The 16,973-nt window shown below is 36.8% G+C and overlaps 1 protein-coding gene across 1 annotated transcript; it reads right to left on the reverse strand.

The window, feature by feature from the left end:
* Nucleotides 1-9,997: 9,997 nt before the first annotated feature.
* On the reverse strand, nt 9,998-15,936 carry LOC112168404 (cyclic nucleotide-gated ion channel 1). The gene is made up of 8 exons (XM_024305522.2): nt 15,742-15,936; nt 15,428-15,572; nt 14,267-14,854; nt 13,943-14,128; nt 13,153-13,451; nt 12,290-12,401; nt 11,909-12,157; nt 9,998-11,767 (listed from the first exon to the last, which is right to left on the reverse strand). The coding sequence occupies exons 3-8, from the start codon at nt 14,840-14,842 to the stop codon at nt 11,267-11,269; spliced, it is 1,923 nt and encodes a 640-aa protein (XP_024161290.1). The 5' UTR covers nt 14,843-14,854; nt 15,428-15,572; nt 15,742-15,936; the 3' UTR covers nt 9,998-11,266.
* Between the last annotated feature and the right edge of the window lie 1,037 nt (nt 15,937-16,973).

Consider the following 16,973-nt stretch of genomic DNA (forward strand, 5'->3'; position numbering starts at 1 on the left):
ATAGGGATAGAAAACTAGTGAAAAATTTAGCTACTGTCCTCAAACTATACTGCCAAGGCCAATTTGATATCCGAACTCTCAAAAATATCAATGTGATATCCAAAGACGTATTTTGACATCAATGTGATACTTCCGTCAAAAATCTCTAACGGATCCGTTAGTTTGCTGACGTGGCAAGCACGTGGGTCCCATGTGATATTTTTATCAAGGGTAAAATTGTCTTTCTATACTAATTAATTTATTAAAAAATAAATAAATAAAAAAGATCGGCTCTCTCTCTCTCTTTCTTTCCCAATATGATCCTCTCTCCTTTTTATCACAATTAGTTATTTTCTGAGAATAGATTTGTGGTTATGAAGAATAGCTGAAATGGAGAAATTTTTTTTGATCAAAAGTGTTTGTGGCTCATGAAGAACTGCCCGAGCAGCGGATAGAGATCGCCGCCGGTGTCGGTGATGAGGAGGAGGCTTTGGGGCCGGAGCACATAGGTATGGAGTAATTTAGCTATAAATACGGGAAAAGGGTGAGGCATTCGAACTCGCTCCGCTCTCTTCTCTCATCTCTGAAACCAACTGGATATAGAGAAGTCGAAGAGAACTGATAACAAAGAACCAATCAAGTCCTCCTCCACTCTACCTCCGAAAGGCATGAGCTCTCTTTCTTTCTTTCTCTCTTTTCCTTATTATACTGCTGCGCTCTCTCGGAGCCCATCCATCAACCACAGAATATCGCAGGTGCTGCAGCTGGAACCACATCCATTCTTCTTCTTGTTCTGCCCCTTCCTAATATTATTATTATTATTATTATTATTATTATTATTATTATTATTATTATTATTATTATTCCTATTCCGGTGGGGTTTAACCGGCGGTGTTGGAATCGGAGGAGTTGTAGTATTGTTAGAGGTAAGTGTGTTTGATTTTGAACTGAGCGGGAGGGGTAACCTGACTCTAGATATGGACAGGTTGACGGGGTTGTTCTGGTTGGTAGCTGAAAATCTGGTGTGGCATTGCCATTGGTATATGTATTGTTCAGGTGCTGCAATTCCCATGTTGTGATCGGCTCTTCTAATTTGTTTTTGGTTTTTCAGACTCTTCTGATTCTGGTTAGAAGAAGAACATAGAAAAGAACAAACCAGAGACCCAAATGGGAGATCAAATACTAACCCAGATAGAACTAGTCAACAACAAGCAGAAAAAGGAGATAAAACCAGTCAAGATGATTAAATGGGAAGATATGGATTCTATATTGCGGTCCAGTAAAATGATCGATCATAATATCATACTATATTCATCCACAGGTGACAAAAGAAAGATTTGAGGCATCGGAAGTTATAGAAGTGATTTTAGAAAGGTACACTTTTGACTTTTAGCCACTTGTAGACTTGAGGAGGAATTCTCAGATATGTTTGCAGACATCAGATTATGGAAATGGGATTTTGGTCATACTAAAGGTGTTTTAATTACTAGTAGTTCCTCTCTACCTAGATTAAGTGATGAAACTAACCATTGGGGTTTTGTTGGTATATCTCTTACTAATTGCTTTCTCTACATTTCCGATTATTTCAGGTAACATTTGTCCAATTAGATTTCTATAGTTAACAATTGAACCCAAGAACCCATCGCTTCTTCTTGATCTTCGAAGTGAGCTGCCATAGTTTCCTTATGCATTTGAAGATAGAATTGCAGTGGGTTAGGTTGAGGTGGAGCTATAGAGGTGGTCATCAATGGCAAAATTGGATGAGAAATGAGGAAGAAGAAGATAGAATTAAAATTTCCCAAAAAAAGATAGAATAAAAAAAAGAGGTTTTTACCAATAAGGTAAAGAATGCAAGTCAAAGTACCATGCGCAGAGACAATTGTCGTTTGCACCATGCGGACCACTAACATAGATGAGGCGCCAAAATAAACATTAAAATTGAACATAATTACATGATTGCCACTGCTTCTTGAAATGGTCTTAAACTACTGGGAATTGTACATAATCTGGAATGAACGCCGCATGGGGTAATTCGATGTACCACGTGGATTTCATTAAAATAGGGCCTACGCATGGAAAAAGTTGGGCTGATTTTGTAGTTGGTACTTTGACCTATATTCTTTACCTTATTGGTAACATTTAACTGAATCATTTCAATCAAAACCAAGACCAAGTATTATATAATACAATAATATTGACTAATACAATACTATTGACTAACAGTAACATTCACAATCTTGCAGTTTTGCATTAGCTTTTGACATCCCAAAAGCACCTTCAACTATAATAACAAGTAAAATTTGAGATTGATCTTGCACAGCAACACAATATTTTCTTGTGTTATATTCTTGGTCTTTGCTGCACTTCCTGACATTGAGTTTTTTGCTTGTTTGTACTTCCTCCTTTTTGTTTGCACTCTCAATCTACATATTATCCATAGTTTATGAACCTTTCTTAGTAGGTCTATATTGTGTGAACTGCAAATAATGAATACATCATTAACATGTCAATTGTTATGCAATATTTGTTGGTGCGACTTATATATATATCTAAATAATAATGAAATACATGATAAAAGTGAGGTTCGATGGGTATGGATAAAGAAATAAACTATTAAACAAGCTCAATACATAAAGTTCATATGAAAGACATTTAAACTCATTAGTATCTATCGGATGATGACTGCTTGGTGTCTGGTAGGGAATTTTCTATTGCTATTGAGAATCAGTATAATTGTGTAATCGTTATTAACAGTCAGTAGAATTGCGTAAGTGCTAACAAAATCTTGATAGATTAGATAGTACTTACTCATTATAAGTGAAAGTTGGGTAACTACTAAATAATGAAAGTGATACATTGAGTAGTGTCTTATTGCTACTGACTGTCAGTAGCAAGGACATGTTTTCTACTGAGGGTCAGTATAAAATTGAGTAATTGCAACTAAGGGTATTAGAGGATTGTGTAACTACCACTGAGGGTAAGTAGAGAATTGACTGCAAGTCTATATGAACAAGGACATTGTAAATATGGATGATTGTTATTGAGGATCAGTAGGAATAAAGTAATCGTATTTGAGGTCAGTAGAGATTGAATAGATAATCTAGAAATCCTAAGAAATTTAGTGTCAATATATATATGTATTGGTAGCAAATTGTGTTATATAAAAATAACTCAGGTACCCAATACAAATTAAAAAGCCCAGCAAGAAGGATTCTTGAATTAACCAACTACTTCATCAAAACAGAATTGTGAAAACCCAAACACCACACACGAGCAATAGTTTTCCAGCGATTAAGAAAAATCAAATGTATTAGCTAGAAAAGAAAACGCAGATTATACAAATCAGCTAGCACTTGATGACAACACCATGAACATAATCAAAAGTAAACAATAACAAATCTGTAAAGGAAAAACAAAACACTCCACATACAGAACATCCCATTATGAATTTCAACAAAAATGGAAGTGAGAAACAAAGAACATGAAAACATACCTCAAATCGTTAAATTTACAAATCAAACTTCATTTTTGAGTATGAATTTCAAATTCGTTGCCTCGATTCATCTCGATCTCAATACGAATCTAGATATTAATCTAGATCTCTTCTCTCTCTCTCTCTCTGATTTACTATTCAAGCTTCCAGTTTGAATTAGAATTTCAAATTCTTGTCTTGATTGATTTCGATTTCGATCTCGCCTTGATTGATTTTGATCTCGATCTCAGTCTCAATCTAGATCTGTTCTCTCTCTCTCTCTCTCTCTCTCTCTCTCCTCATCTCTATCTTTTTCTCTCTCTTTATCATCTTCCTTTATTAATATATTTAGGGACACTTTCGTCAGGAAATAGGCTGCACAAGGTTTGGGCCTTGCGCATGGGTCAGGAACACTACCGAAGGGGAATAAAAAAAAAAGTCTGTTAATGGTAAATACTGGGCTAAAAGTGTAGCTAGTGGTAATTTGTTATAAAAAAATTAAAAGAAGGTTATTTTAGTCTTTTGACCTTTTTTTAACCCCACGTGCTTGCTACGTCAGCAACCAGATTTAGCCGTTAGATATTTTTAACGGAAGTATCACGTTGATGTCAAAATATGTCTTTAGGTATCACATTGATACTTTTGAGAGTTCGGGTATCAAATTGGCCTTGGCAGCATGGTTTGAGGACGGTAGCTGAATTTTTCTCAGAAAACTACTATCATTATGTTGAAAAACTACTATACAACTTTAGAGAGCTACTGAATTGAAATTAATCAAAATTAAAACTAAAAACCTACTAACATCAGCTTGAAAATATACTAACATAGGGATAGAAAGCTACAATTACTAAATATTCCATGTAATCTAATTGGGCCATAGTGATTAAGCTATTCCATTCACTAGTACTCAAGTGAAGAGTAGGGCTCCATTCTCTAGAACTCAAGTGAAAAGTAGGGCTCGTTACAAGAATAAGATTAACCGTTAAAAGTAAGATGTCATGAAGACGAGAAATTTTGCAAGAATAAGATTTTTCTAATTTCCACTCCAAGGAAGAACCTTTACTGAATTAGCAATACACTGATAAGATGCTTAACGTTAGTAATCATGAACCACTTTTTGCATGCTTGTTATATCTCTATGAATGACATTGAAAAAGGCAAAAGAACAATATGTTTGACTGAAAGACAATAAAGGTATGACCATTTTGAGAAATATAGAAAAGATAAAGTTGGAGAAATATACTGTAATGAAGTTTCCAGTGTTTTGGCCATCTGCAAGCATGTAGTTATTTGAAGAAGTACTACTGCCTTGTTTTGGCCATCTTAGAATCTACATCATCAACATGATGGTAGGCTTCTGCCTTGATAAAAAAACTAGGGCTGCCACTTGGTTTGGTAATTACCAAACCGACCGAATACCAACCGATATTTTAGGTTTGGTAAATCGATTTTTTGGTAACCGAGACCGATAAAACCGAAATCGAAAATTACCGAAAAAGTTGGTTTGGTTTTGGTAAATACCGAATCTACCGATTATCTAAATATTAGATTTATATAATACAGTTTTCAATACACATACATGTATATTAAGAAATAAACATAAAAACTTTTATAATAGTATGAATATTACTACATATACTACATTAATAGTACATGTATTTTAAGTAACCTAGTCAAAGATGGTTAAATAACCTAGTTTTAGTGAAAATTGCTAAAACTTGATGTCATATATACAAAATAAAGCTATAATTAGTAGATGAATACAACGTTTATGACTATAAAATTCAAAAACCTAGTTTTGTTCATTCTAATTTATATTATAAAGAATTAGTTGTTCTAAAGTTGGTAATACCGAAAACCGAAATACCGAATTTGGTGTACATATAATTAAAAACCAAAAATTTTGGTTAGTAATTGGTAGCTCAGTTTTGAAACCGAAACATTTGGTTTTGAAGTTGGTAGTACCTATAACCGATTCGAACAGACCGAGTGACAGCCCTATCAAAAACATAAACAAATTAGACAATATTTGGTAGGCCAAGATTGCTTGTAATATAAAATGTTGGATTAATTTCAATTTACCCCCCTGAGGTTTGGGTCAACATCATGTTAGTCCCTGCAGTTTCTATTTAATCAGTATCACCCTCATACTTTTCAATTTCATCACCTGTGTCCATTCCGTCCAAATCGGACGTTATATCTAACGTTGGGGGCCCACTATAAGGGCTAAAATGGTCATTTCAAAAAAAAAATCACAACAAAAAATACCTTTTTTTTTTTTTTTTTTCCTGGCAATGCAAAAAATACCCATTGCCCGCTCATCCCTAGCCATGGATGCCTTGTCTTCTTCTTTCCTCTCCACATTGCCCGTTCAATCTTCTGTTAGAATTGAAGAATGACCAAAACACCTCCAAAAAGCACGACACCACAACCCCTACCAGAACAGACTCCTCCTCCATCCTACTCCTCACCACCACCCACAAAACCTAATGCACCAGCACTTCCTGCTGTGATCTTCAACCTCTTCGACGACTTCATCAACAACTTCGTCGACCCGCCAGTCCGGTCTTCAGTCAACCCCAAACACGCACTCTCCACCGCCCTCAGTGAGATCAGTTATGGCCGGAAGAGAGGCTCGGCATCTCCACCTCCTTCCCCAAATTGTCAACACGACGGCCCTCGAGGACCGCATCGATATCTAGCAACTCGAGATCCAGTCCCTCCTCGGGGACAATCAACTCCTTGAGGCCACCCACGTGGCGCTCAAGCAAGACCTAACCACCGCTCAGAGTGACCTCTGCAACCTGAATGTTGTCGCCCGCCAAATCAAATCCGAGAGGAACGCCAAAGTCCACGAGGTCTACGACAGGTCGTTGAAGCTTGACGACGAGCTCTATGACGTAGACGCCATGAAAGCCGAGTTGACTCTGGTCCGGAACGACATCGAGGACTTGAGCAAGTTGCGGATGGAGCTCGTGACCAAGTTGAAGACGATCCAAAGAGAGAATGAGAGGGCTCGGTCCGACGAGTCGAAGCAAATCGAAGCCATTAGAGACGAAATTGAGACTTTGAAGTTAGAGATTAAGAAAGGAAGGTAAAAAATCGAATCCTTTTTCGAATTTGTGAGAGAATTTTGAAATTGCTGAGATCGACGATCTTTGTCGATGGTGTAGTGTCTGCGAGTGAAGATGTTGGAAGCGTCCTCCTTGCCGGAGATGAGCTGCTTGGGGTGGAAGAGCTGGCAGTAGGTTCTGGTGCGGACCTCGTCGATGACGGTGGGCTCGAGGTCGACAAAGATGGGGCGTGGGACGTGCTTGCAAGCACTGGGGCACCGGTCTCGGAGAAGAAGGTGTTGAAGGCACCGAAAGTTTGAGAAATTGTAGGTGTTTGAGAATAACTTTCGTATGCGTTGCAGCATTTTGTGGAGTAGAGGCTGTTCAGAGGAGGATGGCGATGGTGGAGCAGAGGCCGAACGACGTCTTAGCCCTTAAAATGGGTGTTTTTTGCTTTGCCCAAAAAAAAAGAAGGTTTTTTTTGTTCTGATTTTTTTTGTCTTGCAATGACCATTTTAACCCTTATAGTGGGCCCCCAACGTCAGATATAACGTCCGATTTGGACGGAATGGACACGAGTGATGAAATTGAAAAGTATGAGGGTGATACTGATCAAATTGAAACTGTAGGGACTAACATGATGTCGACCCCAAACCTCAGGGGGATAAAATGAAATTAATCCTAAAATGTTTATGCAACAATAAGAAAGTGCCTTTTTATTTCTTTCCCTTTCCTTTTTCTGAATGTGCAAGTTGTTTTTCTTGTTTTTAAGACCAGTATATTACTGCCATAGTCGATTATAAAAACTCTCGGTACCTTTATTTGTCAAATCTGAACTACATTACATCCATAGACACAAATTTAAAGCATATACCTCTACTGTTTCAGTCCTCCACCATACACAACTGAAAAATAAACCTAATTTTAAAAACCAGAACATCATTAATATGTCCCCCTCGTTGTACAATTATCCATCTATCATTAATAATAATTCCGAGCGTGGGGCTGAGCCTCCCAGTTAGGCTGGGTTCCAAACTCCGTTTAAAAAAAAAAAAAAAAAAACCAGAACATCAAAACCTTCCATTTAAAACTTACTCCGTTCAAAACCTAGTGGATCAGTTCATACAGAATAGACTTTACTTGAAAATAATTTCATACATATCAACAAGCATAAATCCACAAAATGCAGCCACACATGCACAGAATTCCAGTATAGATCAAATCAAACCAACAGAAATATCTCAGTCACTTACTAACACAAATCAAATTGGCTGGGGAAAACACTTACTGTAGGGCGACCGGCAGGAACAAGGGCTGCGACGGAAATGCCGAGCTTCTCCTGGAGTTGATCGACGAGGCTGGAGATGTCCGCATTCCAAAACGACGCGTTTCCTCTTCCTTCCTCTTCCTAAGAAGGTTCTCAGTGCATGCCGACGCCGGAACACAAAACGGACTCCGTGAGAGCGGTTACAAAGAGCAGAGACAACTTGACGTGTAGATCGTCAGACAGGGAGAGTGGCAAATTGGAAACGGAGCAAAGGCGTTGGAAGCGAGGAAGCCTTGTTGGAGTCAAAAATAGTTGAGACGGTGAGGGCTGAGTTGTTATTGGTTTGGGTTTGAGATTTGGATCGAAGAAAAGAGAGAGATTGATCTTATTTGAATTGATGGTGAGGGTAAAATGGGTATAACATAAAAAGAATGCGACAGTTTTAAGCCCTAAAGTGGCCTTATGTGTACAAAAAATATTATGTGGCCTTATGACTAATTAAAGTTTTAAAATAACAGTTATGTGTAATTTTTTATAGTATATTTAGAATTAGGACAATTAGACTACTGCTACTTCTAGGCAAGTCCTGATATAGGCCTCATCATTTAGTCCTTCGGCCCTAAACCCGCCCTAAGCCTGCTCGGCCCTACCCTGTCTCAAATAGGGTAGGGTAAGGGTCATGCAAATTAAGCCCGACCCTACCCTACGGCTCGGCCCGATTGAGCCTGTAAGGGCCAAGCTCAGCCCGGCCCAACCCTAAAATTTATATATTATTTTTACTATTTTCTATTACATAGGCTTTGTTTTCTTTAATTTTTATTTTCTTTGTTACACAACAATTAATATTGGGAGATTTAGAGAAATAGTTAATTGAATATAATCACCTTAACTAAATTAATAAATGTTATAAGTTAATTTCTATATGTGTGTGTGTGTGTGTGTGTTGTGTGTCTTGTATTAAATATGATCAACAAAAAACAATGAGTCTTGTATTACCTATATATTCATTGAGCCACATTTTGAGGAAAAAAAAAAAATATATATATATATATATATATTTTTTAAAACAAAATAAGGCCCTTTTTGGCCTATTTCGATCCTATTCAGAAGGTCGGGCCTAGCAGATCGGGCTTTTCAGGCGGGTAAGGGTTAGCATATTTAAGCCCCGGCCCTAAATTTTGTTGACTTTGACTAGGTCCGGCCCTGCCCGACCCTAACTCGGTCCATGATGACCCCTATCCTAATGTATCATTATGTTTTTGTCTATGGCAGTTGATCTTTTGTGGTTATTCACTATTAATACTCTGCTGGTATATATGCAGTGAATGCCAGATGCAGCATATTTCAACACCAGGCGAACCAATCGAGGACAGCTCCGAAGAGGTTATGTAAAATTGTTGGTTCAAACAAGAAGTCTAAAGTATTTGCTTTCAAGAAGGGTGCATCTTTTGAAACATGTACATATATAGCATCTAATACAGAAAAATAAAAAATATTCTTGCAGCATCGCACGGGATATCTTGCTAGTGTATATATAGCTAGGGAAAATTCTACAATGTGTTAACGTATGACATGCATACAATTGACTTAAAAGTGGTAAAATGAGTCCTCAAAATAGTAATATTAGTCCTCAAAGTGTCCTTAAAGTGGTAAATTTTCTTAATTACCACATGAGTCCTCAAAATAATAATATTAGTCCTCAAAGTGGTAACATGAGTCCTTAAAGTGATAAATTTTCTTAGTTTACCATATGAGTCCTGAAAATAGTAATATTAGTCCTCAAAGTGATAACATGAGTCCTTAGAGGGGTAAAAATAGTTGATGTATGAGAAATGTTAACATATCATAGCTTTACCCGCTAGCTAGTTGGCCTGTAACGCATGCAACAAGGCAGTGCACAACTAGCTAAGGGTACTCAACTTCACAGTTTCCTACAAATCCTTCCTTGATGTTGTTGGCGAGTTCTCATCAACATCAACTAGCTGGGGTGACGTCATTGGATTTCCCTTTGGTCCATCTTTTTTACGACGATCCCGTACGTTCTTTACGGCTTGAATTAATGCCTTCTAGGCCTGGGCACTGGCCGAGCCCGTTTCATTTTTCACTGGGCTCGGGACCGAGCCCGAACAGTTCGGGCCGGGCCCATATTAAGTTTTCAACATCTAGGGACCGGGAAGGCCCGGTCCATTAACAAACAGGCCGGTCCTTCAGGCTTTTCGGGCCCAACTATGAATTTCTGGAAAAACTATGAATTTCTACTAACAATCACATTCAACTTAAGCCATCACAATCACATAACTTAACAAAAGCCATCACAATCACATTCAACTTAACAAATCACACTTCTGCTAACAATCACATTCAACTTAAGCCAACAATCACATTCAACTTAAGCCATCAGGTACCAACTTAACTTGTTAACAATTGATAACAAATCACAAATCACACTACCTTGATAACAAATCACACTGCCAACCAGGTGATTACACTGCCAACCAACAGCATACTGCCAACCAACAAATCACAATCACAACAAATCACAAGATGTCGGATAAGAGCCTAGAAGCATAGAACTACCAAAGAGGACAGCGGCTCCGTCGGTACCCCCGACACCCATCAAAACATCAATCCATCAAAATCCATCCAAAACTAAAAACTAAGTATACCTGAAATGTTGGAAAAAGGGATTCGAAATCTGAAATTGGGGATTGGAAAAAGGGATTGAAAATATGAAATTGGGGATTGGAAATCTGAAATTGGGGGTTTTACTTCTCGTTTGACTGTTTTAGGGTTTGAAGAAAAGAGAGGCAGAGTGATGAGGTCGTGCTAGCTGCTAAACGAGTAGGATTGGAAGTCTGAAATTGAAATTGGGATTGGAAATCTGAAATTAGGGTTCAAAGAAAAGAGAGGCAGAGAGTGAGAGAGATAAGTGTTCGAAGAAAAGAATTTCCAGAGAGTAAGAGAGATGAGGTCGTTTAGCTAAGTGGGGGTTGTTTGAAATTGGGATTGGAAATCTCGTTTTAGGGTTCGAAGAAAATAGAGGCAAAGGCCAGAGAGTGAGAGAGATGAGGGTTCGAGGCAGAGAGTGAGAGAGATGAGGTCGTTTAGCTAAGTGGGGGTTGTGATCACCTATGGTCAATTTCACGGTATACTCAAATAAATGACCTATCACAGAGGGACATATGGCAGTAATGGGACTAAGGGCTTATACGGGCTGTAATCCGGGCTTTTACACATTAGAGATACCAGGCCCGGGACCTACCCGTTTTATTCATAAACAGTCCGGGCCTCAAATTTTCATCTTTTTTTTTTCTCAAAGCTCGGCCCGAACCCGACAGTCCGGACCAATCCGGTCCGGTTTTTCAGGTTTTCAGGTCAAAACGCCCAGCCCTAATGCCTTCTCTCTTTCCTGAGAAGAATTATGGAGACCCCAATAAACTTTTTAATTAGTGAAGACCACAATTTTCAAGTCCTTGGCCATGAGTACAAAGCTTTCTACTTTTGCATTTTACGACGATCCCGTACGTTCTTTACGGCTTGAATTAATGCCTTCTCTCTTTCCTGAGAAGAATTGTGGAGACCCCAATAAACTTTGTAATTAGTGGAGACCACAATTTTCAAGTCCTTGGCCATGAGTACAAAGCCTTCTACTTTTGCATGGCATTTCACATTCACTTCGGAGATTGGAAGGTTGGTAAATAAGGGAAGATTCTGTTGTGATGCTATAACCCAACTCAGAAGTTGATCGTCTCCGTAAAATTCACCTTTCTGAAGAAAACTGAAACCTGTTTTTCCTTTTCCATTTTGGCTAGTGCTACTACTATCAGTAGCGCCCGCCGCCTGGTATGTCCATATTAAGCCTTCTGTGATGAAGAGAATGCGATCGAGTGGTTCTCCTTCTTGGAAAACAAAGCTATTATCCTGATAGACCACTGGCTTCAGACAATAGCAGATCGGTTTCAAAGCTTCATCTTTCAGAGTTCTAAGCTTTGGCACCTATATAGAACACACACTAAGAGTGTTATTCTCTCTGAGTCTTTGACTTGTAATCCAAGGATCAAAATCCTTCTGTTATTTAGTACTTTCGTTTAATATACAATATGTAAAAAAAGATTGGAGATTGGAGCTAGTACGTACCTTGCTCAGCATTTCCATGCAAAGAGATTGTTTAAGATGTTTCCGAGATTGCACGGGAAGAATAGAGAAGAGGTTCTCTATATTTGCATCTTGTATTTCTTCCCACTTTTTATTTGTATGTACTCTGATGGCTTCCATCATATCTGTCTTGAGATCATTGCTTCTCATCCACATTTGTATATCTAGCTCTTTTGATTTGAATTTTTTTCTTCTCTCCTCGGAATTCGTAGTTTTCATCGAAATAAATGTCTGTTTCAAGATAAGCAAGCTTCATCAGAGTATATATCATCAAATAAGTGAACAGTTTAACCTTATGATCTACAAACCACTTCACACAATTGGATGAACCAGGCCTGGAGTTAAAGGAATTTGAAAACCAACCTGTACTTTTCCAATGAGATATAAGAATAATAGCAGGCCAATGATTGAAATCAGAATTGCAAAGCAGTTTTCCCACACATAAGTACTTGTTTGCAAATTTGTGCCAAAATTACTGCGAAAGAATAAGAATATAAATTAAGGACCAAGCAACAAGTACTGTCGTTCTCTGTTGCGAGCAGTTGAGGATATTATATTTCCCGAAGACATATTACTACTTTTCAAGCTTGGTAGTCTATAGAATGGTTTTTGCGCTATGATCATTGTGGAATGTGAAAATTACTCGAATATTAACTTCTTTTGTGGGAAATTCTAGTGTAGTGGTGGGTATCTCATACCCACATTTACAAAAGTGAGAACAAATTTTATTGTCAAAGTTGTAATTTGAGTCCTACTTTGTGTAATCTTAGTTCTAATAATGGTAATTACACGTTTACACCTCTTACGACATTTTACAAGTTTTTGAACAAATTCGTTGTTAATGTTGTAATCTTAGTTCTAATAATGATAATTACATCTCTTACGATATTTTTACAAGCTTTTGAACAAATTCGTTGTCAATGTTGTAATTTTTGTTTAACTATATGTATATAGTGTAAATGAATATGGTAACTTTTGTTCTCAATGTTGTAATTTTGGTTCAAATACTTGTAAATTTTTGTTCAAATAGTTGTAAATGAGGGTATCTCATACCCACCAGTACACTAGCTTGTCTCCTTCTTTTGTAGTATATTTTGATTTAACAATAAAATTGTCTAAGATTAAAGTAATAATTGATTGATTGACGATTAACAAAGGGATATATTAAAAAAAAAAAAATCCTATCGAAAGAAAAAGCATATTGATGTTCAATGTATAATACATACCTCAGATTTCGAAGTCCCCACCAATAAGAGTAGAAAAACTTCTTTGGAAATTGTATTGACGCGGTGTTATTATTCTTAAGAGAATCAAGAAAGATTCCAAAATCAAATGGTGCAGTTTCATTTGCCGGAACATCTACTAGGCAATATTTATCTATAGAATTGATGAATGTCAAATCTCTTGAAGTCATGTTTTCATGACAGTAAAAATTACATTTTACTCCACCATGCTTTTTGCACGCCCGGTGCCAACAAGATGTCTCTTGTTGAATAGAAAAATAATACCAAAAGGCTCCAAGTACCTAAACCACAAAATACTGTGTCAAAATAAAATTTTGGTATAATTGATAATCTTAATGAACAGGTAATATCAGTAAACACTTGCAGGGAAGAACAATCTCCACCATAACTAGTCAATTCACATGCAATCCGGCCTTGCATGCTTATCTAGGTCCAATTATCAAAAGATATATTCTTTAAATTTCAGTTGATATATGTTTTCATTATGAGTATTGTACTTTTGTATACGGGGTATTGTGGACAATTTGATATAATAAAGTGTGAAAAAAAAATGCATAATGTATTGGTTACCAACTCTGGCATTTAGCTTAGTGGTACGATATTTTTCTCAAAAAATTAATAAGAGCCCTCTCTCCTTAAATTGGTACAATTAGTAAAAGTTGGCAATTTTTTATTTTTTTTATTTTAAGAGAATTGCTACGATATTTGATCAACTATTAATTAAATACCATGGTAAAAGTCAAAATCTAGAGAGAACAAAGATAAGACTTACATGGCTGGCAAGGATGTACAAGAAAAAATAGAATGAACATTTAACCCATATTCCAGTCCTTGGTCTAAGTTGTATAGATGAATAACGCATTCGATAAACCCTCGGCAGATACTGGGCGAGAAGAAGAAAGTTTAGCATCTTTCTTTTATCCAAACATCTAGAGCTTCTAACAGCTACTATTATCACCTGGACAAATAAGCTGGGGTTAGAAGAACATATGCATCTAACAAAATAAATAAGCTGGCGTTAGAAGAACATATGCATCTAACAAAATAAATAAGCTGGGGTTAGAAAGAACATTTGCATCTATAAAATAGTTCTTACTTGGGGGATGGGAAGAACAGCCAAAAAGTCGATTAAGATGGTGTGCCACGACAAGTTACGAGCTAATGACTTAGCAAACTTATTTCCGCTCTCACCTCGATTTCGTTCTTCAGCAGTCATTTTTTCAATGTTTTTAAGATAATCTGCTCTTGTTTTATTCACAGCTTCACAAATTTCTAATGACTTAGCAAACTTATTTCCGCTCTCACCTCGATTTCGTTCTTCAGCAGTCATTTTTTCAATGTTTTTAAGACAATCTGCTCTTGTTTTATTCACAGCTTCACAAATTTTATGTATTATATTCACTATGAAACCGATATCGGTGAGTGATCGGAAAATAAGTGTCACATTCCTCAATATTGTGTCCATTCCAATGCACTTTCTTTTCCCATCAATTATTGGAAGGTAAAAGAACAATGGATCCACTAAGACTGCAATCACACATGAAATTGTAAGTATGAGAGTCCGGTGTGATTTCAAAATTGCAAGAAGTCCTTTAGTCGCTATCCATTCCATTTCTCTCGGGTGTGATAGTGCAGCTTTCGCAATGACATCATATACGGAGCTTTGAATCATAAGATTTTATTTCTGAAAGAGCAAATCGAAGTATATTTGGTTTATTGGCCAAAAAAGAACAAAACATATTTGTTAGGTATTCTTTAGGTTAATAATAGAAAAATTCTAGAATATGTTAACATATGACATACATAAAATCATCACTTAATTTTAGAACTTAATTACTCAAATGAGAACCTACTACAATTACAACTTTTAGAATTACTCAAATGAGAACTTACTTTATTATACCTTAATGATGACTTTTTCTTAATTAACATGAGTCCTCAAAGTAATAAATATTACATAAAATAAGATGTGTATGAAAAATGTTAACATACTATAGTTTTATCCTAAATAGTGATAATAAAAACTCCAAATTCTACTACTATTAAGAGAATTGTTTCCTAACATTGGTGGTCAACCTTCCCATATTGCCCCTTTAAGATAACAAAAACAAAAAAATCAAAATAGTAATAAAAAAAAGCTACTCATTACCTAATGTGAAGAACACTCCCACTTTTATATATACATATACCATAGAGGAATTCTTCCTTTTCATTACAAATAAGAATATGACTGGAAATTTGTATCAATAAAACTAACCTCAAGTTATGTATGGGCTCTTCCGGGTTTTCTCCAAATTACTCATCATTTATGGCTCTATAGGTACGATGTAAGGGTGCTTTAGTTTTTTTTTTTTTTTTTTTCTCTGCCAATTCTTCGAGTCACAGTTATTTGGAACGTGGTCCTGAAATATCAATATTATAGAAACTAAAAATGATTACAAATAACGTCAACAATATTCTGAGTATAGTTTCTTCATTTGACATGCAATAGAGCAAGTAGAAATCAGAAAGACGAAAAATTAAAATTAAAAAAAAAAAAATCAATGATGTAACTAGGTGAAGCACAATCACCTTGACCAAAAAAAGAAGAAGAACTAATTAAGGGTACAACTGTACGAGCCGGGATAGAGAAACAGCTGGACAGAGAAAACTTGCGTACTTCTGTAGTGTTGTTTACCAAGCAATCTGGAAGAGGAGGGCGAGATTTGTAAAGCAAAAAATAGCATATATCAATATTTGAGATCAAAACTTTAAATTACTAGTAGCCTAGGGTGAAGTAGAAACTGCTTTGTTCAGATTCAATTTATAGACTTACATGCATCCAGCTCAATTGTGCTCAATAATTGGATTAGAATTATTGTAGTGCACGTGCTAATAATTAAAGATGTGTCTGGAGTGCTAACGTGGCGCATTCTTGTCCACAAATGAGAAACACAAAAATTATGACATGGGTTTATAAACGTCAGCACCTTGCTTTATATCCCCTTTAAAATAAAATACAAAAAACGTCAGCATCTTCCCTCTGGTATTATGAGTTTATAAATAATTGGGGTCTGGAGTGCACAAAATTGGCCCAATATAAACCCACTTACCCCGTTACCTCATTAATAAATTTTGATTCCCACTAATCTAATTTAATCGTTAAAAATCAAGGTTCTTTTGCTCCTGGCAAGTCTATTGATGATAACATTCTTATAGCACATGAGTTATTTTCTTCTTTTAACAAGAAAAGAGGTAAGATGGGATCCATGGCAATCAAACTTGATTTAGAAAAGGCTTATGACTTTCTTAATTGGGATTATGTAGTCGCCTGTTTAAAAGCTTTTGGGTTTTGCAATAATTGGATTATGTTCAAGGAAATCTTTATTCTGTGTTTGACCCAAACTCTAGGTTACTTGACCTAGTGGTAATAGGATTACATTAGAAGGATCTAGATTCCTATTCAATGTATGATTACTTTCCTTGTATGATTTGGATTCTATGCATTGTAATCCTTTATATAAAGAGGCTCCTATTATCAATGAGACGACACATCAAATTTCTCTCAATTCCGTTTCCCTAAAACACGTTATCAGCACGAGCCCTAACCCTAGCTTTAGAAACCAAAACCCCAGAAATTGATCAAGCTCCACCGGATTAGCCTTGCCTGCGCTACTACTGCCCCCGCAGCCCCTGCGTCACAACTCAACGCTAACCCTACCAAGTTAGCCTCGCTGCCCTTGTAGCGCCCGCAAGCCCTGCTTGCCTTCTACCTTCGCGCGCGCTTACCTTCCATCGCGATCGCGACTCACCAGCGACCCCGC

The sequence above is a fragment of the Rosa chinensis genome, chromosome 5 (genome assembly GCF_002994745.2).
Source record: "Rosa chinensis cultivar Old Blush chromosome 5, RchiOBHm-V2, whole genome shotgun sequence".
NCBI classification, from domain to species: Eukaryota; Viridiplantae; Streptophyta; class Magnoliopsida; order Rosales; family Rosaceae; genus Rosa; species Rosa chinensis.